Here is a 23,837-nt window from a genome sequence, read left to right as displayed (position 1 = left end):
GATAATTATGTTTATATATTCAAGCCACATTTTTTATTTTAAAAAAATTTTTGAGGGCACCTGGGTGGCTCACTCATTAAGCATCTGCCTTCAGCTCAGGTCATGATCCCAGGGTTCTGGGATCAAGTCCCACAAGGCCCTCTGCTCAGTGGGGAGCCTTCTTCTCCCTCTCCCACTCCCTCTGCTTATGTTCCCTCTCTCACTGTCTCTCTCTCCCTGTCAAATAAGTAAATAAAATCTTTAAAAAATATATTTTTGAGATAGAACACTGTATAAGTTTAAGATGTATAACGTGTTGATTTAATTCACTTATGTACTAGCATTAGCTAACACCTCCATCATCTCACCTAATCATCATTTCTTTTTTGTGGTGAGAACATTTAAAATACACTCTCTTAGGAATTTTCAAGAACACAATACAGTATTCTTAACTATAATCACGATGTTGTTTATTAGATCCCCAAAACTTACTCATCTTATAACTGAGAGATTGTACATTTTGACCAACATCTCCTCATTTTCCCCACCCCAACTTCAACCCCTGGTAACCACCATTCCATTCTGTTTCTGTAAGTTTAGTCAAGCCATATTTTAACTTTCTTTTTACTCTATTAATTCTCCAATATGTAAACATGGTTGATCTTCATAGTTTTTCACCTATTACAACCACCTCAGATAAAAATAGCAAATTTGATGTCAGGTATCCCTGAATAACACATTCTGCTTATTACTTGACCCCTGGCTCCATCTCCTAAGACACAGAGGACTAGAGGTAGGACAAACTCTGGCCTCAGCTATGGATGTTGATTCTACAGAGACAATGAGATCTCAGCAAGAGATAAAAAAGCCTTGTAGCTTATGGTCAGCTAGTTCAGTGAACCTGTATTCAGGCAGGAAAGGTTCTAAAACTGAAAAGTTACTGCAATTAAAAAAAAATGAGCACCACTAAGCAGCTAGCCACTAGAGAATGTACTTCAACTGGTGGTCTTTAGGCTTCTTTTCCCCCACACAGTAAAATAACTGAAGTAGCTAAGTTTATCTTCAGAATGAGCCTGAGGCTTAGTATGATTTCAAGATTTGTGGGGCACCTGTGTGGCTCAGTCAGTTAAGCGTCTGCCTTCGGCTCAGGTCATGATCCCTCATGATTCCAGGGTCCTGGAATCGAGCCCCGCATTGGGCTCCCTGTATAGCGGGGAGTCTGCTTCTCCCTCTCCCAGTCTCCCTGCTTGTGTTTCCTCTCTCGCTGTGTCTATCTCTGTCAAATAAATAAATACAATCTTTAAAAAAAAAAGATTTGGGATGGCTTCTCCTCCTCCCCATACAGTTTTTCCCTAACTACATTGGAAATTCCTTTATAAAGAACTAAAGTTTTATTTGTAACTGGAAATAAAAGGCTTAAAATACAATTGACAAAGAAAAATAAAACATCAGTGAGTTCCAGTCCATGTAAACTACCAGATTCTTTTCTGTTTGAATACAGGGAAAGGATTACAAAGCCGGGAGCTAATTGGTGCTTTAACACAAAGACCTGAAAAGGGGAGAAGTAAATAGATCAGAGAGCAAAACTAAAGAAAAATTTTCCCATATCTCAATTTTACCTTCAGCTGATGGCCGTGTTTTTTTATTTTTTTTAATTGTCTTTATTCTACCTTCTTTCTTGCAGTATATTTTATTTTACTTTTTTTTTTTAAAGATTTTATTTATTTATTCGACAGACAGAGATCACATGTAGGCAGAGAGGCAGGCAGAGAGAGAGAGAGAGAGAGGAGGAAGCAGGCTCTCCACTGAGCAGAGAGCCCGATGCGGGGCTCGATCCCAGGACCCTGAGATCATGACCTAAGCCGAAGGCAGAGGCTTTAACCCACTGAGCCACCCAGGTGCCCCTTTATTTTACTTTTTAAATAGGCTCCACACTCAACCTGGGGCTCAAACTCACAACCCCAAGATCGAGAGTTGCATGTTCTATCCAACTGAGCCAGTGAAGCACCCCTTGTTTTCTTTATTTTAAACCCAAAGATACTCTGTGTCTACTGTGGCTCCCCCTAAAAACCACAGCAGGATTCTCAGAGTAACTTAACAAGAGATCAGGTCCACAGCTGATCATGCAGAATGATCTACTTCTGACAGTAACACCAGGGTATATTACAGAAAGGCATGGCCATGCTCCTTCAAGAGGGATGTAGTTAAGAAATGGGTTGCCTAGAACCAACACTTAAGGCAAAATAAATAAATAAATAAATTTACTTCTAGAAAATTTTTATTTCAAATTTCCTTTCAGTAATAGGCATAAAAATAAGGCGAGCTATTCAAGATAAATCAGTGTATACTAAAATGTTACTTTGTTAGCTCAGGGATTAAAAACCAACTCTCATTCCTTTCATTTCCAAAAAAATATTAACTACCATAAGGTTTTTTAGAGTCTTAGTGTGTATTAATTCCATTATACCCAATGTTAATTTCAATGAAAACAGTCCAATTTGAATTTTATAGTTGATTTGAAGTTTGTTTCAGTAGAAATAGTTCCTAAAGTGCAAAAAGTCCATTTAAAAGGATATTCACTCCTAAAAGTCCAAGCTTCAGTAACTGCACTAAGACCAAAAGTTGTACAGTTATGAGTTCCAATCAAAGCCTTTCTTTCTTTCTTTTTTTTTTTTAATTTATTTATTTATTTGACAGACAGAGATCACAAGCAGGCAGAGAGGCAGGCAGAGAGAGGAAGGGAAGCAGGCTCCCTGTTGAGCAGAGAGCCCGATGCGGGGCTCGATCCCAGGACCCTGGGATCACGACCTGGGCTGAAGGCAGAGGCTTTAACCCACTGAGCCACCCAGGCGCCCCAATCAAAGCCTTTCTTACCACTAAAGATTATCACAGAAAATTTCCAAACATCTCAAGATCTACTTCATTGCACACAATACAATAAATAAAGATTTTTACTCAGTCACCGGGGTTGTCATTTACTTTGGCATTGACTAGCAGAAGCCACTGGACTTCTTATTCAACTGATCTATGATTATTTAATAGGAAAGTACTTTGATGACAAACAGAATCATTTGTTAAAATAGCAAGCAGAGGGGTGCCTGGGTGGCTCAGTGGGTTGAGCTTCTGCCTTCGGCTCAGGTCATGATCCCAGGATCCTGGGATCGAGCCCCACATCGGGCTCTCCGCTCGGTGGGGAGCCTGCTTCCCACCCCCTCTCTCTGCCTGCCTCTCTGTCTACTTGTGTTATCTGTCAAATAAATAAATAAAATCTTAAAAAAAAATAGCAAGCAGAAAGCAGCACTGACAGAGTGGCATCTTCCATGTCTTCCTGATGTACTGCTGTAAGTCAAAAAGAGTAAAACATGGACACAAAGGCAACAAAATCAGACATGGCCACCCAGGAAGTAAATTTCTAAGAGAACATCAAAGCTGTTCTAAATCACAGATAGTAAAAAATAATTTCTATTTTCAAGTTACAACACACACACACATACACAAAAAGATGGTTTTGTTAGGTGAAGAGCAAAACTTCAATAAACTACAAAGCCAGCTCAGGTTAGCTTCTTCAAGAGGACAATAAAAATGTAACATCTAATTCTACCTAAAGAGTATTAAAATGGTTATAGAATAAAGATATATTTTTGAAATTACAAAGCATTTATTAACCACATACAAAATCTTAGAGTCATTGTTGCAAAGTTTTAAAATAATATAGTGCTGTAACTAAAGGGTGGGAGGGAAAGGGGGGTGCTCTTCAGACCCCAAATTCCAAAGGCCAGTGATGGTGTGAAGTAATGTAAGGAATGTATATAGAGTTTATTCTCCTTAACTATCATTATTTTTTATAAAAGCTTTAGTGAGATATTTTTTCACCTAAGGGGGGAATATATATCTATATCTATATATCTATATATCTATATATCTATATCTATATCTCCAGGTTTTTTCCTGGCTTCTTTCTTTCTTTCCTTTTTTTTTTTTTTTAAGATTTTATTTATTTATTTGAGAGAGAGAGCATAAGAGCAGGGAGGGTCAGAGGGAGAAGCAGACTCCCTGCTGAGCAGGGAGCCTGATGCAGTATGTGGGACTAGATCCTGGGATCCAGGATCCTGACCTGAGCTGAAAGCAGTCACTTAACCAACTGAATCACCCAGATTCTTCCTTCCTGGCTTCTTTCTTTTCAAGTTTTCTTTCTGTTCTAAGTTTCTTTCTATTCCCAGGGTATCTAAAACACTAAGCATGGAGGACCTGTCCAAAGCTCCTCTAGACCTGAATGGATTATTTTAGCAGCTGGAAACAGTACAAAGGGATTATCCCTTAACCTTTTCCCTAGAAATCTGATAGCTTCTGAAGCTACAGCTCAATTTTCTCTGATGCTTCTTTAAACATTTCATTGCATGAAATCAGTCTACCACACAAGATTTAAATGCAAATTTTAACTTGTATTTATTATATATAAAGCAACATTATAATCTTTTATTCTATCTTAAGACAGAAGGATAAATGCCTTGGAATCACTCTGTTCAAAACATTTTATTTCATTTAGCTAACAATATTTAATTCTTAAGGATTTTAGACATTCTGTGAACTTTATTTATCTTTAATCTGCAATTAAGTTTCTTACCCTTTAAATGATGTATATCTGCCATCTGATATGATATGTTGTTCTGTAGTTTAACCTGAAAAAAAAATTGTTTCATTTTACTATAGAATATACAGTTTTGCTCATATTTCCTTTTTTTTTGGCTCATATTCACTTTGAGCTTGATCATAAATGCAAAAGAAAAATCCTTAACTTATACAAACCCACCCCTTTCCAAAAAGAATTAAGAGATAAATTCTGATTTTGTAATACTCATTTTAAATTTGCAAAAGGATATTCATTTTACTTAATATAGTCTAATAACTTTCAAACATTTAAAAGTTTGAGTTGAATATTGCTTAATGGGATTTTTCAAAATCTTACCAGAAGAGACCTCTTACTAACTCTGTATTAAGAAAAGAATTAATTATTTGAATCAGTAATGGCAAATCAAAAATAACTGATGCTTATTAAGCTCCCATAAGATTACATATACTACACAGGACCTATAATTGTGTTCACTGCCCTTCGAGAGCCAATATAAAAGAACAGTAAGAACTTAGAAGTATACCAAAATATGACTCAAATTAAGGCACAGCACTTCATTTAAATCTTTTTTTTTTTTTTTAAGTAATCTTTACATCCAACATGGGGTTCCAATTCACGACCCTGAGATCAAGAGTCACAAGCTCTTCCAACTGAGCCAGCCAGACACCCCAGGCTTAGCACTTAATTTAAAAAATTTTTTTAAAAAGGCCTTGGAGAGCTAGGATTCACCCACAAAGAACTACTGTACCAGTTCTTGCTTAAAAAGGCTTCATTGAATTGGTAAATGCAACTAAAATATCGCTACAAACAGGTTTCCTTGTCACCCTCAAGAGTAACTTTACAGATTCATATTGATCAGAAGCAGCACCATGAGTACCAAAATGATTATGATAAATACCTCCTCAATCTCTGAAGAGAAAGCTTTAAAATTCTTAGTTTGAAATAATTACAGATTTGTAAGAAATTGCAAAGACAACACAGAGAAGTCCCATGTACCTGTCACACAACTCCCCCAGTGCATACATCCTATATAACCACGAATAACATCTAAACCGAGAATCTGACATTGGTACAACATGTAAGCATTAATTCTATGTTATTTTGTCATATGTACAGATATGACCACCACCAAAAACCAAGATACAGAATACTCTATACTCTATCATCACAAAGATGTCCCTCATACTGTCCTTTATATTCAAATCTATCCTCTTTCCTCATACCATCTCTAATCCCTGGTAACTACTAATTTGTCCTCCATCTCTGCAACTTGTCATTTCAAGAATCTTATATAAATGGAATCATATAACATGTGATCTTTTTAAAAAAAAAAGATTTTATTTATTTATTTGACACAGAGAGAGAGACCACAAGTAGGCAGAGCAGCAGAGGGAGAAAAAGGGGGAAGCAGGTTCCCCACTGGGCAGAGAGAGCCCAATTCAGGGCTTGATCCCACGGCCCTGAGACCATGACCTTAGCTGAAGGCTGTGGCTTAACCCACTGAGCCACCCAAGCACCCCAACATGTGATCTTTTAAGATTTTTTTTACTCAGCATAACACATAGTTGTTGCATATATCAATAGTTCATTCCTTTTTATTGCTGAGTAGTATTCCATGATACAAATGTACTACAGTTTTTTTTTTAAATTCAACTACTGTATATTTTTGTGGTTTCTACTTTTTAGTTATTACAAATACAGGTGCTATGAAAAATCATGTACAGATTTTTACATGAATGTTAGTTTTCACTTCTCTGAGACAAATGCCCAGGAGTGAGGTTGCTCCTTTTCTAAAGGCCATGTCACTTTCATTCACATTTTAAAAAATTACTATGCCAAGGTACTGGATGGGAGAATATGAAACAACTGGAAAATATGAGAGCAGCCTCAAGGAATCAGCAGACAAGGCAGCACCTAAAGCAGTATAATTACTGTAGGAATTCAGGGATGAATCTTAGTTAATGTGATTAGGGAAAACTTTATGGAAGGGATTTTATCTGACTTAGGCTATGAAGGCTAAGTAAAATTGTAAATTGGTAGAAAAAGACATTTTAGATAGAGGGGATTACATAAGAAAAGTTAAAGAGCAAAGAAAGCATGAGGCATGAGGCGCCTAGGTGGCTTAGTCTGTTAAATGGCTGCCTTCAGTGCTCAGGTCATGATTCTGGGGTCCTCGGATTGAGTCCTGCATCAGGCTCCTCGCTCAGCAGGGAGTCTGCTTCTCCGACTTGTGCTGTCTCTCGATATCTCTCTCTTTCTCTCAAACAGATAAATAAAATCTTTAAAAAAGAAAGAAGGACTTAAAGAAAAAGCAAGCAAGCAAGCATGAGGCACATATGAAGACCTGATCAAAATACTCTTTGATTATAGCACATAATAAAGGGGAAAAAACAGTGAGAAAGAAGATTGGAGAAAAAGTCCTTTAGCCCTAAGAAGAGTATACTCTTCAAACGGAGAGCCAGTGACTTTCAAATTTCAAGTGAAAGTTTATCCATAACAAATAACTAATGAAAGCATACCTGTTCTAGTTGAAACAGAAGTGGCAACCTAGGAGTCCCTCTCTCTTTTTCCCCTAGAGTCCTGGTAGGTAGCTTTGAAGAATGAAGTTTAAAATATGATGTTGATATTCAGTCATAAAAAGGAATGAAGTACTTGTACATGCTACAGTATGGATGAACCTTAAAAACATTATATATGCTAAGTAAAAGAAGCCAGTCGCAAAAGAACATAGGGTTTCTTCTGGTGGTGATGAAAATGTTATGGAATTAGTGGTGGCTGCATAGTACTGTGAATTTACTAAAAACCAAACTGAACTGGAGAAAAAAACCTGAACTGTACACCTTAAAAGGTTAAGTTTTATGATATAAAAATTGTATCTCAAATTTTTAATGCAAAAAAAATAGAAATGAAAATGCCAAAGGTATTACAGGGACTGGATATGAAACTGGGGATAAAATAATGGACAAACTCCAGGCACCCAAGAAGTTTATTATTTAGGAGAGGCAGTCAAGTAACTTGTCAATTATAATACAGTAAAATAAATGGTATTATTAGGTCCTACAGACATGACAGGAAAACTTAGTAGAAACATTTAACTCTTTAGATGAAATGCCTTAGGGGAATAAGGGGTGGCTTCTGGAGATGATAGCTGAAATATGTCCAGTAGGAAGAGTAAAGTTTTGCCAGGTAGAAGTGGGCTGAGCAAAGGAATATTGAAAAAGAAAGCCAAAGTTGGTGGCATCACAATTCTGGACTTCAAGCTCTATTACAAAGCTGTCATCATCAAGACAGCATGGTACTGGCACAAAAATAGACACATAGATCAATGGAACAGAATAGAGAGCCCAGAAATAGACCCTCAACTCTATGGTCAACTCATCTTCGACAAAGCAGGAAAGAATGTCCAATGGAAAAAAGACAGCCTCTTCAATAAATGGTGCTGGGAAAATTGGACAGCCACATGCAGAAAAATGAAATTGGATCATTTCCTTACACAACACACGAAAATAGACTCAAAATGGATGAAGGATCTCAATGTGAGAAAGGAATCCATCAAAATCCTTGAGGAGAACACAGGCAGCAACCTCTTCGACCTCAGCCGCAGCAACATCTTCCTAGGAACATCGCCAAAGGCAAGGGAAGCAAGGGCAAAAATGAACTATTGGGGTTTTATCAAGATCAAAAGCTTTTGCACAGCAAAGGAAACAGTTAACAAAACCAAAAGACAACTGACAGAATGGGAGAAGATATTTGCAAATGACATATCAGATAAAGGGCTAGTGTCCAAAATCTATAAAGAACTTAGCAAACTCAACACCCAAAGAACAAATAATCCAATCAAGAAATGGGCAGAGGACATGAACAGACATTTCTGCAAAGAAGACATCCAGATGGCCAACAGACACATGAAAAAGTGCTCCATATCACTCGGCATCAGGGAAATACAAATCAAAACCACAATGAGATATCACCTCACACCAGTCAGAATGGCTAAAATGAACAAGTCAGGAAATGACAGATGCTGGCAAGGATGTGGAGAAAGGGGAACCCTCCTACACTGTTGGTGGGAATGCAAGCTGGTGCAACCACTCTGGAAAACGGCATGGAGGTTCCTCAAAATGTTGAAAATAGAACTACCCTATGACCCAGCAATTGCACTGCTGGGTATTTACCCTAAAGATACAAACGTAGTGATCCGAAGGGGCATGTGCACCCGAATGTTTATAGCAGCAATGTCTACAATAGCCAAACTATGGAAAGAACCTAGATGTCCATCAACAGATGAATGGATAAAGAAGATGTGGTATATATACACAATGGAATACTATGCAGCCATCAAAAGAAATGAAATCTTGCCATTTGCGACGATGTGGATGGAACTAGAGGGTATCATGCTTAGCGAAATAAGTCAATCGGAGAAAGACAACTATCATATGATCTCCCTAATATGAGGGAGAGGAGATGCAACATGGGGGGTTAAGGGGGTAGGAGAAGAGTAAATGAAACAAGATGGGATTGGGAGGGAGACAAACCATAAGTGACTCTTAATCTCACAAAACAAACTGAGGGTTGATGGGGGGAGAGAGGTTGGGAGAGGGGGGGTGGGGTTATGGATATTGGGGAGGGTATGTGCTATGGTGAGTGCTGTGAAGTGTGTAAACCTGGCGATTCACAGACCTGTACCCCTGGGGATAAAATATATGTTTATAAAGAAGTGGGCTGAGGGTAAGGGGGAAAGATATTCGAGGCATGTGTCAAAACTCTGAAGTGAAAAATACCACACATTACAAAAACTTCAAACAGTTCTAAGAAGCTGTAACAGACAGAAGGAAATAGCAAGAAATATGCCTACAAACGTAAGCAAGGTCCACATTATGAATGGTCTTGCCCAAAAATGTGGATACATTCCAATGGCAATGGTCAACCTTTAAAGGACTTCAAGCAAGGTAAAGAGATCCAATTTGCAACCTGGTTTCAGTGTGATGAATGGGCCAGAGGGACAAGACGAGAGAGGGAGACCAGGTAAGGAAAGTAGGAGATCAGGAGACCACTGTTGCATTTCAGGTAAGAAAATGATGGTCTAGGCCAGGGAAGGGCACACTATGGCCTGTGAGCCAAATCTGGCCTGCTTCCTGTTTTGGGAGGGATGTCAAGCTAAGGATGGTTTATACATTTTTAAATGGTTGGAAAATCAAAAGAAGAATAATATTTTGTGAATTAAATGAAATGGAAATTTCAGTGTCTATAAATAACGTTTTATGGGAAACAGCCACATCCATTCATTATTATCTCTGGCTGGAGCTATGGTGATTGTGACAAAGACCATATGGCCTGCAAAGCCTAACGTATTTCCAATATGGCCCTTTATGGAAAAAAAAAGTTTGCCAACCTCTGGTCTAAACTAATAGAATAATAGAGAAATAAATATATGTGGGAAATATGAAAGAGGATGAATGAATAATCTTGCTGACTGATTAGATAACAGCGGTAAAAGAAGAAACACCAGGGACGATGTTTAGATTTCTAAAGTAGGACACTAAATGAGTAAGGCTGGAATACTCCCCAATAGGGAAGCAAGAAAAATAAACTTGGGGTGGGAAGAAGTGGGGGAATGATTTTTTTCAGGTTTGAACCTGCTGAATATGAGGGCACTTGTGACACACCCCCAAAAGAGATCTGGAAAAGGTTTGGAACTTCAGCACGATTGAGTTGAGGTTCATTAGCATATGAAAGGCAATTAAAGCCAAGGGAACTAATGGTGAGATCACTGATGGAAAAGAGCAGAGGTAGCAGGAGAAACTGATACCAATTTCTGCAGCTGATCACTAAGAACTACTCTCCAATCATTTGTAATTAGCCTGTGTTTACATTCTTTCCCACTTCCTTTATTTTCAGGATCCCCCCTCCTTTTTCTTTGCATTTTTTTGCCCCTCCAAAGAACATAACCATCTTTTTTTCTTGTTTTCAACAAGTTAGCATGACTTTGTTTTTTATCCATTTTTATGGTGTTATTCCAACTTCTCTACACTCTATTTTACTTGCTTTTTAAATTGCTAGAGAGATGCTGTTCTTAAATGCTAGGCTATGAGTGCTCAGCTTCCCTAAACTGTCTCTTTTGTATCCTTATATACTTTAAAAAAAAATTTTTTTTTAAAGATTTTATTTATCCATTTGACAGACAGAGATCACAAGTAAGCAGAGAGGCAGGCAGAGAGAGAGAGAGAGAGAGAGGAGGAAGCAGGCTCCCTGCCGAGCAGAGAGTCCGATGCGGGGCTCCATCCCAGGACCCTGGGATTACGACCTGAGCCGAAGGCAGAGGCTTTAACCCACTGAGCCACTCAGGCGCCCCTTTAAAAAAATTTTTAATGGAGGAAGAAAATTCAGTCTACAAACCACAAAAATAGTACACGATTATATGAACAGTACTGCTTTATTCTTATCATTTTAATTTTCTCTTCAATATTCTTTTTTGAGAAGGAGATGCTGATCCCAATGGCATATATATCAAGTCCTCACATTTCAAAAGCTGCTCTGGAATAATGTATTTTACATGGTATTAAAGAGAAAATCATAGCTTGTCTAAATAAGTCTTTACTTACTCCAAGCATAATAAATTTTCTACCCCATTCCTTTGACATGAAGAATTTTTCAGTTAGCTTCTCAGACCCCACTCCCCCTTATGGCACATTGTTCCCTTGGCATCTCATGTTCTCTATTATTCCAGTCAATCTTTCCAGCAGGAGTCTCACAATAATCTTATACTTAATGTTTAGTATTACCAGCAAGTACCAGTTCCCAATTTCTCTCACTTCCTATTAACAGTAGTTTCATTGTGCAAGTTATCACACCTTCCACATGCCTTTGAACAGAGGTGCCAAGGATTTGCTCAAAGATCTCAGCAGAGCCCAGCTGGGAGATCATTAAACCCATAAGTTCTCTTCCCTCTACAGCAATTTTACTGTATTGCTCACTTTCAGACTCTTGATGTCTGCTACTAATCTGTTCATCTTTTTGACATTGCGATATCATAGGCATCCGATGTCTCTACTCTCCATATACACACCTCTTCACCCCCTTCAATTCTTATCTAGCTTCTAAAATATTTTCATAAAGAATCCTTCTAACATTCAATGTTATCCTTTCAAGGAAATCTGAATGTGTTTTCAGCTAACATAAAACTTTTTTTGTATTCTTGCAAAATCTAATATAAAGCAATGACTTAATTTTGGCTTTAATCTTATGTTTTCTACTATCTTGAGTCTGTTTATGAAGACTTTTCCTATTTGGTTTCTGATTTTTTTTATTTGCACTAATTTCTTCAACTTTGTCTTCCTTTCCTTTTAAGCTTCTCATTAATCAGTTCTTTAATTCCTTTGGCTTTAACCCTCTGAGAGTCTTCACTTCTTTTAATACTTCTACCATCTCATCATCTTCAAAAGGAAGCTTGGCTTCCCTTCTGATTATTCCTCCTCATAGTTTTAATTTTCTGGTATTCTAACATGAATTTACTTACCTTTAAATGACTCTGATAAAACTTCCCAGTTGTTTTGAAACTAATTTAAGTTCTCACTATTGCATGATCAGAAAAAGACATTTCACTTTACCACAAAAACTCTGTTGGAACTGGCAATGCTATAGGAATACTTTTCCCCCTAAATATATTCCAGACAGGTAATAGTACATAAACTCTAAGAAGTATTATTTAATCATTATTTTATGAAAGGACTCTCATTGTCTGGCTATACAGGACCCTTTTGGTCACTTTCAGACTTTTGCCAAAATTCCCTTTTTTACAATATGCAAGATCTCAAATAATTTCTCTATCAAATTTCTTAGGGGATGAGAGGTATGTGTTAGACATGCATGCATACAGATGCACGTGTGCACACAAACACAACCCCATGCCCTTGCCTAATTTACATCTATCAGATAGATTCCAACCTGGATTCCAACATATCCTTCAAAAACCCACAATACTCAAAATACCTTGCCTGACTCAAGTCTACTGGTAAGAACCTCATATTCAATCCTGTCAAAAACTAAACATTCTTTTATTACACACCGTCCTATTTCCAATAAGAATGTCACCTTGTCGTCTACTCCCAAGGTTTATCAGAAATGACAATTCCATGAGAACAGTGACTGGGTCTCTCACTCACCCCTGTACATCCATCTCAGTAAATGTTTGCTGAATGACTCCCTAGATCTTCATGCTCCATACTCTCTGTGCTACATAGTTTTCTACCTTAAATTGTACTTTATTCGTATTTGTATAATTCTAATTATCCTCCAAGACTTCTAAACTCCCTCATTTATTTCCCCTCGTTATCAACTTCATTGCCTTAGGCCTTAGTTTCCCTCTCCTCTTCTGCAATGCTTTTTTTTTTTTTTTAATTTTTTTTTTCAGCATAACAGTATTCATTATTTTTGCACCACACCCAGTGCTCCATGCAATCCGTGCCCTCTACAATACCCACCACCTGGTGCCCCCAACCTCCCACCCCCCACCCCTTCAAAATTCTCAGATCGTTTTTCAGAGTCCATAGTCTCTCATGGTTCACCTCCCCTTCCAATTTCCCTCAACTCCCTTCTCCTCTCCATCTCCCCTTGTCCTCCATGCTATTTGTTATGCTCCACAAATAAGTGAAACCATATGATAATTGACTCTCTCTGCTTGACTTATTTCACTCAGCATCATCTCTTCCAGTCCCGTCCATGTTGCTACAAAACTTGGGTATTCATCCTTTCTTTTTTCTTTTTTTTTTTTTTTTACAGCTTTATAAACATATATTTTTATCCCCAGGGGTACAGGTCTGCGAATCACCAGGTTTACACACTTCACAGCACTCACCATAGCACATACCCTCCCCAATATCCATAACCCCACCCCCCTCTCCCAACCCCCTCCCCCCATCAACCCTCAGTTTGTTTTGTGAGATTAAGAGTCACTTATGGTTTGTCTCCCTAGTGCTGCAATGCTTTTTTCTCTGGGATTTGAAGTCGATCTATAATTGGCTGATTATGCACACTGTCTTTGGCCTTTCCCATATTAATCTCTTAAAATGTGTTTACTATCGGGGCACCTGGGTGGCTCAGCGGGTTAAAGCCTCTGCCTTCGGCTCAGGTCATGATCCCAGTCCTGGGATCGAGCCCCACATCGGGCTCTCTGCTCAGCAGGGAGCCTGCTTCCTCTCTCTCTCTCTCTCTGCCTGCCTCTCTGCCTACTTGTAATCTCTGTCAAATAAATAAATAAAATCTTTAAAAAAAAATGTGTTTACTATCATTTCTGAAACCTTTTTTTCTCTCTTCCAAGACATATGTTCTTTATCTCTTTCTTTAGTAACAATTATCTTCTGATAGTTTCCTATAGCACTTCTTGCTCATCCCCAGCTATTTCATCTATTTTCCTCTAATCTTTCTTCCTCCAATACCTAACACTTAATCTTTATATTTTTACCAACTCTTTCTGAAGCTCTTTTAGTGCTTTCCCCATCCCATATGGCTACTTTGAATTAATTTTGGCAGCTGTTACCAGCTCAGTTGCTCTGCTTCTCTTTTCATTCTGGGACCTTGAAAATGGCTCAGCTGTGTGTGCTTCACTTTCATTATGACCTGTTCTTGGGCAATCAACACAACTTTGACCATTGATCCCAAAGGTTATATATAATTGGCTTTTACAGATGTCATTTCTGGCTCCTTTTTCTCCACACCAGAAACATTTTTCCTTATATCTCATACTCAGATGATTTCTAGAGGCAATTCTATCTTCTATAACGTAACTGCTAAACCTGGATCATGCTCAGAATCACCTAGAGAGCTGTAAGAAATACATATTCTTGCCTCCTCCACCTCACTCCAGTGTGATTTAGTAGTCTGGGAATGGGCCCAGAAATCTTTTTTTTAAAAGCTCAAGTGATTCTGATAAGCAGCCAGGTTTAGTGACTGAGATATCTATAGTATGTCTTTGGCCGGCACCTATACCAGCTGGATCAAAATGGGATATTGATACAAACTGATGGGTGTACATTTTTTTTTAATGTTTATTTTGTGTTGGGTCTTGTGCTAAGTGTTTTGTAAGTATACTACATTTAATTCTCACAAACATCCTATGAGGTAGGCTTTACATTTTACAGATAAGGAAACTGTACTCTATTTCATATGCCTACAGTAGATTCTGAATATTCTCCCAAGCAGTGCCACACAAGAGTCTGTGCTCATGACACTGTGCATATACTAGATCAGCTACGTAAATAAACTTCACAGAGTGCCTGGGTGGCTCAGTCAGTTAAGTGTCTGCCTTAGGCTCAGATCATGATTCCAGGGTCCTGGAATCAAGCCCCACGCTAGGCTCCCTGCTCAGCAAGGGAGCATACTTCTCCCTCTTCCTCTGCCCTGCTCATGTGCTCTCTCTAATAAAGAAATAAAATCTGAAAAGACAAAAGAACTGAGAGAAGAAAAACAAGAGTCTGGTGTCATGGAAGCCAAGAGCACAGAGAGCTGGGTGAAAAGATGGTGAGATATCAGGAGTAGGAAGAGAAAATCCAAATGTGAACAAAGACAATTCTCTTTTCAAGAAATGTAACTCAGAAAGGAAGAAAAGATGCAAGCATTTTTTAAGTGCCGAGGAGCAAAGAAAGTCAAAGAAGTTGAATATAAGAGGGAGACTGGATTAATAATATTACAAGGTCTTTTTAAAGGTGGAGGGAATTAAATCCAGAAAACAGGTACAGAGGCTGGTCCTAGAGAAAGTAGGACCTTTTTTTTTTAAACTCCAACAAGGAGGGAAAACATATGGTTAGAGAAGTAGGAATGCCTACAGATTTGGTAATAAAAATTTATCAGTTCCTGTCCAATTCTTGGTCAAAAAGGAGACAAGATCACCTGCTGGGCTGTAGGAAGGGAAAGAGGAATTTAAATGGGGGAAAGAAGGTGGGGAAGGCTTGAGGAGGGTAGAAGTTTGAAAGCTGTTGGAATAGATAATGCTGTCTAGAGAGTATTATAATTTGTAAGGGCTGCTGAAAACCCATTTGGGGCAGCTGAACATAAATTTCTACAAGTACCAGTCTGGTTATATACTTTTCTCCAGCTATGCTTGAAATAGACATGTACAAGAGAGGATAATGGCATGTACAAGAAAGAAACTAAACTGAAACAACCGACCACGGAATCTTAGCTGGATAGGTAGTAAAGAATGAACAAGTCTGCTGGAAAAGAAGGAAAAGATAAGTGGTCCAGGTGAAGCTGAAAAACAAATATAGTCCATCGGCAGTTCTAATATCTTTTTTTCTTTAAAGATTTTATTTATTCACCCATTTGGGTGGTGGGGGGAGTGCACATGCAAGTGGGAGGAGGGGCAGAGGAAGAGGGAAAGAATTCCAAGCAGACTCAGTGCTGAGTGTGGAGCCCAACAAGGGGCTCAATCTCACAACTGGGAGATTATGACCTGAGCCAAAACTGAGAGTCAGACACTCCACCAACTGACGAACCACCCAGGCAACCCCCCAATTTCTTTTTGATATATTCTCCCAAGAATATGCAAGTCTGAAGTTCACAAACTTTAATTTTTTTTTAATTAAGTAAACTCTACATGCAACATGGAGCTCAAACTCACAATCCTGAGATCAAGAGTTGCATAAATATGAGCAAAACAACATGAATCACTCCCAGATATAAGAAATTACAAGGAGCATAAATCACCACTCTCTCATTCTACCACAGCAAATGATGTTTCAGATGGGGGCTGCTCCGTCTGCCTAATTCCTAGAATGAGGAAGATGTAGAGCCGTACCTTCAGTCAAACCACAAAGAGCATGTTGAGTGAGTGATAATTTTTTTAAAGATTTATGTATTGATTTTGAGGAGAGAGAGAAAGTGTGCACCAGTGGGGCAAGGGGCACGGGGAGAGATTCTTTCAAGCAGACTCCCTGTTAATAGAGGAGCCCCAAGCAGGGCTCAATCCCACAACCATGAGATCATAACCTGAGCTGAAACCAAGAGTCAGATGCTTAACCAGCTGATTTTTTAAGTAGGCTCCACACCCAATGTGGGGCTAGAACTCACAACCCTGAGAATGAGCTGCATGCTCTACCAGTTGAGCCAGCCAGGTACCCCAAGTCAGTGATAAATTTTAAGCCACATAAGATGATACAGATGGAGGACTAAGAAACAGAAAGGAGAGAAGGAGAGGTGGGCAGAGAAAGAAAGGCAGACTTTAAGGTATGAGAGGAAGAGTCTCCTCCCCATCTGCCATTTCCAGTTCATAAAGCATTTCTACTTACACACCTCACTAATCCTTAAAACTTGAAATATAAAAAATAAAAATAGTTTCTCCACAAACTAGCAACGCTTCTCAGCTTCCACACTACCTTCAATCTTTCGGTTCTCCTGCCTCTTCCCTCTCTTCATCTTATTAACCAGCCCATTAGTGCCTAGAACTGCATGCATTCACACTCCACACAAGCTTTCACCAAGTCCAGCCAATTCTTCTTTTGCAATTTCTCTCAGATCTGACCCTTAATTCTTTCTATGTTCATGACAACCACCTTAATCTACAAGGACTATTTTCATCTAGCTGAACTAGAACAGAACCTCTGTAAGAGCAAAGATCTTATTCGATTGGTCACCCCTTATCCCCTGGCACAATTCAGGCACTCAACATTGTGACAGAATAAATAAATGAAGAAATCTAACCTATCACCAGTCTTTTTCCCGCTTTTATCTATTTCCATATGGTAGTGACAAACATCTTGGCAAAAACTTGTTTTCCATAAAAATCTTTCTTCCAGTCAAAATCCAATAATAGAATACTATTACCCATAGTGTGAAATCTAAAACTCTTCTATCGAGCATTTAATGCCTTCCAAAAGGTGGGAACCACTTTATCCATTTATCAAAAATGGTCTCCTTGACATAGTCAAGCTAGTTTTAACCATCTCTAAGTTAAAATACTTTTTCCTATGTCCATGGCTCATCAGAATGCCCTTTCCTTTCCTTTTTATTACCATAAATTAAAAACTAAGACTTAAGCTGATTCTATAATATCATAATGTTAATTTCTATAACTAAGAATTTCATTATATTCACTATTCCCATCCTTCCAACATGTTCCCAATTTTTTGAAGCTTCCACTTCCAGGTCCCCTCTAACTCAGTCATATTCCAGCCACCTCCTACCAAGACTACCCAACACTGTTGTCAAATTCCCTTTTAGGTCTTAAGTATGCATTTAATTTCTTCCTATGTTAATTTATTTATTGAGCAGCTATTTCATGCAAGTCACTATTCTAAGCACCGGGGATATAGCAAATCACAACAAAAGACAAAAATCCCTGCTCTTGCTAGAAGATTATAATATTTAATGTATAATGTTTATTATAATAAAGGAGTCATACCATAGCATAGAAAGTGGTAAGTGCTGTGGAGAAAATACATTAGAGATGGAAAAGGGGGGAAGGCCTTAACAAAAACCTGTCATTTAAATGAAAACTTTTAAGAATAAGAGTTACCATGAAGCTACGTGGGGAAAGTGGGTCCAGGACAGAAGGTATAGCCAGTGTAAAAACATCATCACAGGAAAATGATTGATACGTCAAAGAACTGATCAAAACAGCCAGCATGGTGTGAATGAAATGAGCAACAAGGGTAGTAAGAGGTCAGAGAAATGTAAGGGAAGCAGAGGGTGAAGGGCCTGTGGACCACTGGAAAGACTCGGGACTTTTTCTGCAATTGAGATGAAAGCCACTGGAGCATCTCAGGCAAGTAAGGAATATAACATAACTGGCATTTTAACATAGTGCTATGTTGAAAACAGATTGAAGTAGGAGCAAGGAGCAAGAAGAAAGGAATCTAGTTAAGCTATCACCAATAATTTAGGCAAGAGATGTCGACAATTTAGACCAGAGTGGTAGTAAAGGAGGTAGAGAGAAGTGTCTGGATGCTGGATTATTTGGAAGCTAAGCCAACGAGATTTGCTGATAAACTGGATGTGGGGCTAAGAAAGGATCAAGAATGTCTCCAGAGCTTCTGGCCTGTGAAACTGATAGGAAGGAGTTGCCATTAACTGAGCTAGGAAAAACTGTGCATAGAAGTTTTGAGGTAGGGGAAAGATCAGGAATTTGGCTTTGGACTGGTTAAGTCCAAAACCATATATGCCATCCAGGAGAAGATGATGAGTAGAGAGTTAAATGTCAAGGCTGGAACTTAAGAGAACAGTCTGGGTTAGAGATATAAATTTGGAAATCATCAGTATATAAATGGTATTGAAAGAGGTGGCAGGGTGAGCTCTCTAAAGGACTATGTGTAGATAAAGAAGAGGTTCAAGGACTAAGCCTTGGAGTATTCCAATTGAGGAGGAACCAGAAAAACAGAATGAGAAGGAATGACTAGTGAGGTGGAAAGAAAGCAGTATTTCCTGTAAGCCCAAAAGAAGAACATGGTTCAAGGAAGAAGAGGAAGTAAACAACTATATCAAATGCTGCTCATAGGTGAAGTAAAATAATGACTAAGAACTGACAACTGGATTTTAGCCAATACTCAAATACTAGACCGCAGTTGGTAAGATGAGGGCAAAAGCCTGATTAGAGTGAATTTAAGGGAATATGTTGTTGTTTTCAGAATAAGCTACCAGACTTACTTCCAGCAATAATCCTTCTATGTAGCAGAAGACCAAAACTGGGTTTCAGCCTCACTTTCTATGAAGTTATCTCAAGTGATCATACTCATTACTTCCAAATAAAAAAAACTGATGGTGGTAGAGTCAGCCCTTAGTTTTCTGATACTAATTCCCCAGAAGTCATTGTACTAGAAAGCTCACTTCAGTCCTCAGCACCTTGAGTGAGTATATGTCCTAGATTTTCTAAAGGTTCCAATTTAATATAAGTTCCTTCTGTTAATGAAAGGGACTCCTTATATGTGCAATAAAACATGTAATTTCATGCCACAGTAATAATTTTTAAATTTTTTTCTCAAATCAAGAAAATTCTCTTTCAGCTAGAGGCTGGGGAAGGGAAAAAAGAGAGCTTTGTTCAATGGGTATAGAGTTTCAATTTTGAAGATGAAAAGGTTCTAGAGATCTGTTGCACAACAATATGTATACTGCTGGGGCGCCTGGGTGGCTCAGTGGGTTAAGCCGCTGCCTTCGGCTCAGGTCATGATCCCAGGTCCTGGGTTCGAGCCCCACATCGGGCTTTCTGCTCAGCAGGGAGCCTGCTTCCTCCTCTCTCTCTGCCTGCCTCTCTGCTTACTTGTGATTTCTCTCTGTCAAATAAATAAATAAAATCTTTAAAAAAAAAAAAAAACAATATGTATACTGCTAACATGACTGTACACTTAACAATGGTTAAGATGGTCAGTTTTATGTTATGCAGTTTTTCTCAATAGTTTTTTGTTTTTTGTTTTTTTTTTTAATTCTTTTTCAGACATGATGTCCTGATTTTCAATTTGGAAAATACAGACACTATGCTGTTAACTCAAATCCGAATTGAAGGCATTCCAGGCACCGTTAACATTTGAGAAATAAATGTTTTTTGTTTTGTGGGAGAAGTACTATTTAAAGAAGTAAAACTTGTTAAGAAACTCTTCCCTCTAAGCTTTAAAATAGTTTCCTCCTTTCTTCCATTTACAGTATAAGATACCATATGGCATTAGGCAAGTGGCTATCAGAATGGGTCACTAATAAGCAGAATGTGTCTAAGCACAAAACCGCGCTAGAGAATTTGGTATGGAAAGTTTCTATCCATATTTTTAGTCATGCTCTTTCAGGTCTTTTTAGATGGTTCTTTAGTAACTGACCTTTCATTCCTTGATTCAGTTGTTCTTTGTATCCTTATTAAACCTCCCTCATGTAATTAATACTCAACAGTGTTGTGCATCAGGAAAGACTGTGACGATGGAAAGCCCAATAACATAGTGCTTAAAAGAACAGCTCTAAGATTAAGCTGCCTAGGTCTGAACTCTGAATTCATAACTTATTATTACCTGGGCCGAACTGCTTATTAACTTCTCTGTGCTTCTGTTTCCTCATTTGTAAAATAAGAATATTATCTGCCTCAGAGGACTGAGATAAACAAATAGTGTTTACAACACTGCCTGACACATAGTAAGTGTTCAACAAATGTTACCTAGTAGAATATCTTCTTTACTGTTCCCAGTACTTAACATGGTGGTCCCTCAAATTTAGCCTTTTTGGCCAAAATGATAAACTGGGAATTTCAAAGAATTTCCTAACATGTTACTTTATTCCTGATTCCTTTTTTGCTGGCGCCAAGCTACTTATTCTATAAATAAGTACATTTTGGATTATTTTCTCCTAAATGCTTCCATTGGAGCTTCAACTTTTTTCCCAACTCAGTTAATGATCTTTTTGTTAATAACCCTTCCCCTTCAAGAGTGCCACCTGTAGGGGCACCTGGGTGGCTCAGTGGGTTAAAGCCTCTGCCTTCAGCTCAGGTCATGATCTCAGGGTCCTGGGATCGAGCCCCACATCGGCCTCTCTGCTAGCAGGGAGCCTGCTTCCCTCTCTCTCTGCCTGCCTCTCTGCCTACTTGTGATCTCTCTCTCTGTCAAATAAATGGATAAAATCTTAAAAAAAAAAAAAAAAAAGAGTGCCACCTGTAGACTGTGAACTTTTTCTAAGTCATTCATTAAAAATGTTAAGTATGACCAGTGCCAGAACTAATCTCTTGTGTCCCATGTTTATTATAATTCTCCATCTGAGAAAGTAACCATGATACATTAAAAAAACTATGGCATTAGGAATCAGAAGACCTGAGGTTTTAGATCCAACATCAGGTACTAAAGACCAGAGGCAAATAACTTTTAAAAGCTTTAGTTTTCGGGGGACATGGGTGCCCTAGTGGTTAAGCGTCTGCCCTTGGCTCAGGTCATGATCCCAGGGTCCTGGGATTGAGTCCAATGATCAGGTTCCCTGCTCAGCAGGGAGTCTGCTTTTCCCTTTCTCTCTGCCCCCTCCCCCAACTTGTGCATGTGTGCATGCACGGTCTGTCTCTCTCACTCTCTCAAACAGATAAATAAAATCTTTAACAAAAAAGCGTTAGTTTTCTTATCTATAAAATGGAACTGCAAGTCCTACCTACTCTGGAGTTTAGCTATAAATATCAAATGCAACTTTCAACTCTATTATTCTCTATTCTTGCTGCCATTGTCTTAAATATAGACCCATAGTTCTTGCCTAAACTTCTGCAACAACATATTTCTATTTCTGAACTGATCCTGATTTTATTTTCTTTCCTCTATAATTATCCTCTATACTATACCCATAACTATCTTTTCAAAATACAAATTTAATTATATTGTTCTCTATCACCTAGAAGGTGAAATTAGAACTCCTCAGAGTATGGCATTTAAGACTTTTAAGAATCTGACCCCAGAGAGCCCAGAAATAAAACCTCACATATATGTTAACTGATTTTGCAATAAGGATGCTAAGACCATTCAATGGGGAGAAAAAAAATCTCCTCAACAAATGGTGGTGGGACAACTGGATAACCATATGCAAAAGAATGAAGTTAGACTCTTACCTTATACCATACAGGAATATTAATTCAAATGGATCAAAAAACCTAAACTTAACAGCTAAAACTATAAAACTCTTAGAAGAAAATATAGGGGGAAATCTTCATGACCTCTGATTTGGGAATGGTTTCTTAACTATGACACCAAAAGCAAAGTGAACAAAAGAAAAAATGGATGAAAATGGATTCCATCAAAATTAAAAACTTTTGTGCATCAAAGGATACAGATATTATCACTCTGTTGATAATATCAAAGGATATTATCAACAGAGGGGAAAAAACAACATACTGAAGGGAGAAAGTATCTGCAAATCATATATCTGAAAAGGTTTTTTTTTTTAAAGACTTTATTTTATTTATTTGTCAGAGAAAGAGAGCGCACAGCAGAAAGAGCAGCAGGCAGAGAGAGAACCAGGCTCCCTGCTGAGCAAGGAGCCTGATGCAGGGCTCATCCCAGGTCCTCAGGATCATATCCTGAGCAGAAGGCAGCCGCTTAACAGACTGAGCCACCCAGGTGTCCCTGAAAAGGGTTTAACATCTAGAGTAAATAAAGAACTCCTACAACTTAGCAAAAAAACAAATAATCCAATTAAAAATGGGCAAAAGACTTGAACAGATCTTTCTCCAAAGATAAAAATGACCAAAAAGCACATGAAAAAATATTCAACATCATTAGAGAGAAATGCAAATACGGTGGGGTATCTCTTCATACCCAGTACAATGGCTATTATTAAAAACAAAACAAACAAACATGTTGATGAGAATAAAAGGAAACTGGAACCCCTGTACATTGATGGTAAGAATGTAGAATTGTGCAGGCACTGTGAAAAACAGTTTGATGCTTCCTCAAAAAGTTAAACATAGAATTACCATATGATTCAGCAATTCCACTCCGAGGTAAATACCCAAAAGAACTAAAAACAGATTCAAACAGATACTTCTATATCAATTTTCAAAGTAGTAGTAGTATTCACAATAGCCAAAAGGTGGAAACAAATCAAGTGTCCAGCAACAGATAAATGTATAAACAGAATGATATATATACACAGAGAGAAAAAGACGGTAATGTTATTCAGCCATAAAGAGGAATTAAGTTCTGATACGTGCCACAACATGGGTAAACCCTGAAAACATTATGCTAAGTGAAATAAGCCAAACAGAAATGGACAAATATGGTATGATTTCAGTTGTATGAAGAATCTGGAATAGACAAATTCATAGAGACTAAAGTAAAATAGAGGTTATCTGGGGCTGGTTTATGGGAATAGTTATTGCCTAATGGGTACAGAGTTTTTGTTAGAAATGATAAAAACAGTTCTAGAAATAGACAGTGGTAACGGTTATTTGTCATCATTAATGTACTTAATGCCATTAATTATAAACGTAAAAATGGTTAAAACAGAGGTCCCTCGGTGGCTCACTAAGTGTCTGCCTTTGGCTCAGGTCATTTATCCCAGGGTCCTAGGATCCAGCCCTGCATTGGGCTCCCTGCCCAGCGGGAAACCTGCTTCTCCCTCTCATTCTCCCTCTCCCACTACCCCTGCTTGTGTTCCCTCTCTCACAGTCTCTCTCTCTCTCTCTCTCTCTCTCTCACTCTCTGTCAAATAAATAAATAAATAACATCTTTTAAAACAACAGTTAAAATAGCAAATTTTTTTTAAAGAGGGAGGAGGGAAGGGACAGAGGGAGAGAAAGAAT

At 38.2% G+C, this 23,837-nt stretch overlaps 1 protein-coding gene across 3 annotated transcripts in view; it reads right to left on the bottom strand.

Moving 5' to 3' along the window:
• Window positions 1-23,837, bottom strand: part of GOLM2 (golgi membrane protein 2) — a 112,406-nt gene that overhangs the window by 69,241 nt on the left and 19,328 nt on the right. For all 3 annotated transcript variants that reach the window (XM_047735757.1, XM_047735758.1, XM_047735759.1), the window contains exon 2: window positions 4,604-4,658. In XM_047735757.1, coding sequence (XP_047591713.1) covers window positions 4,604-4,658 — 55 coding nt within the window. The remainder of the gene's footprint in view (window positions 1-4,603; window positions 4,659-23,837) is intronic.

Source organism: Lutra lutra, chromosome 7, assembly GCF_902655055.1.
Source record: "Lutra lutra chromosome 7, mLutLut1.2, whole genome shotgun sequence".
NCBI lineage: Eukaryota > Metazoa > Chordata > Mammalia > Carnivora > Mustelidae > Lutra > Lutra lutra.
Note: the sequence above shows the minus strand (reverse complement) of the source record. Positions and strands in the feature narration are given on the sequence as shown.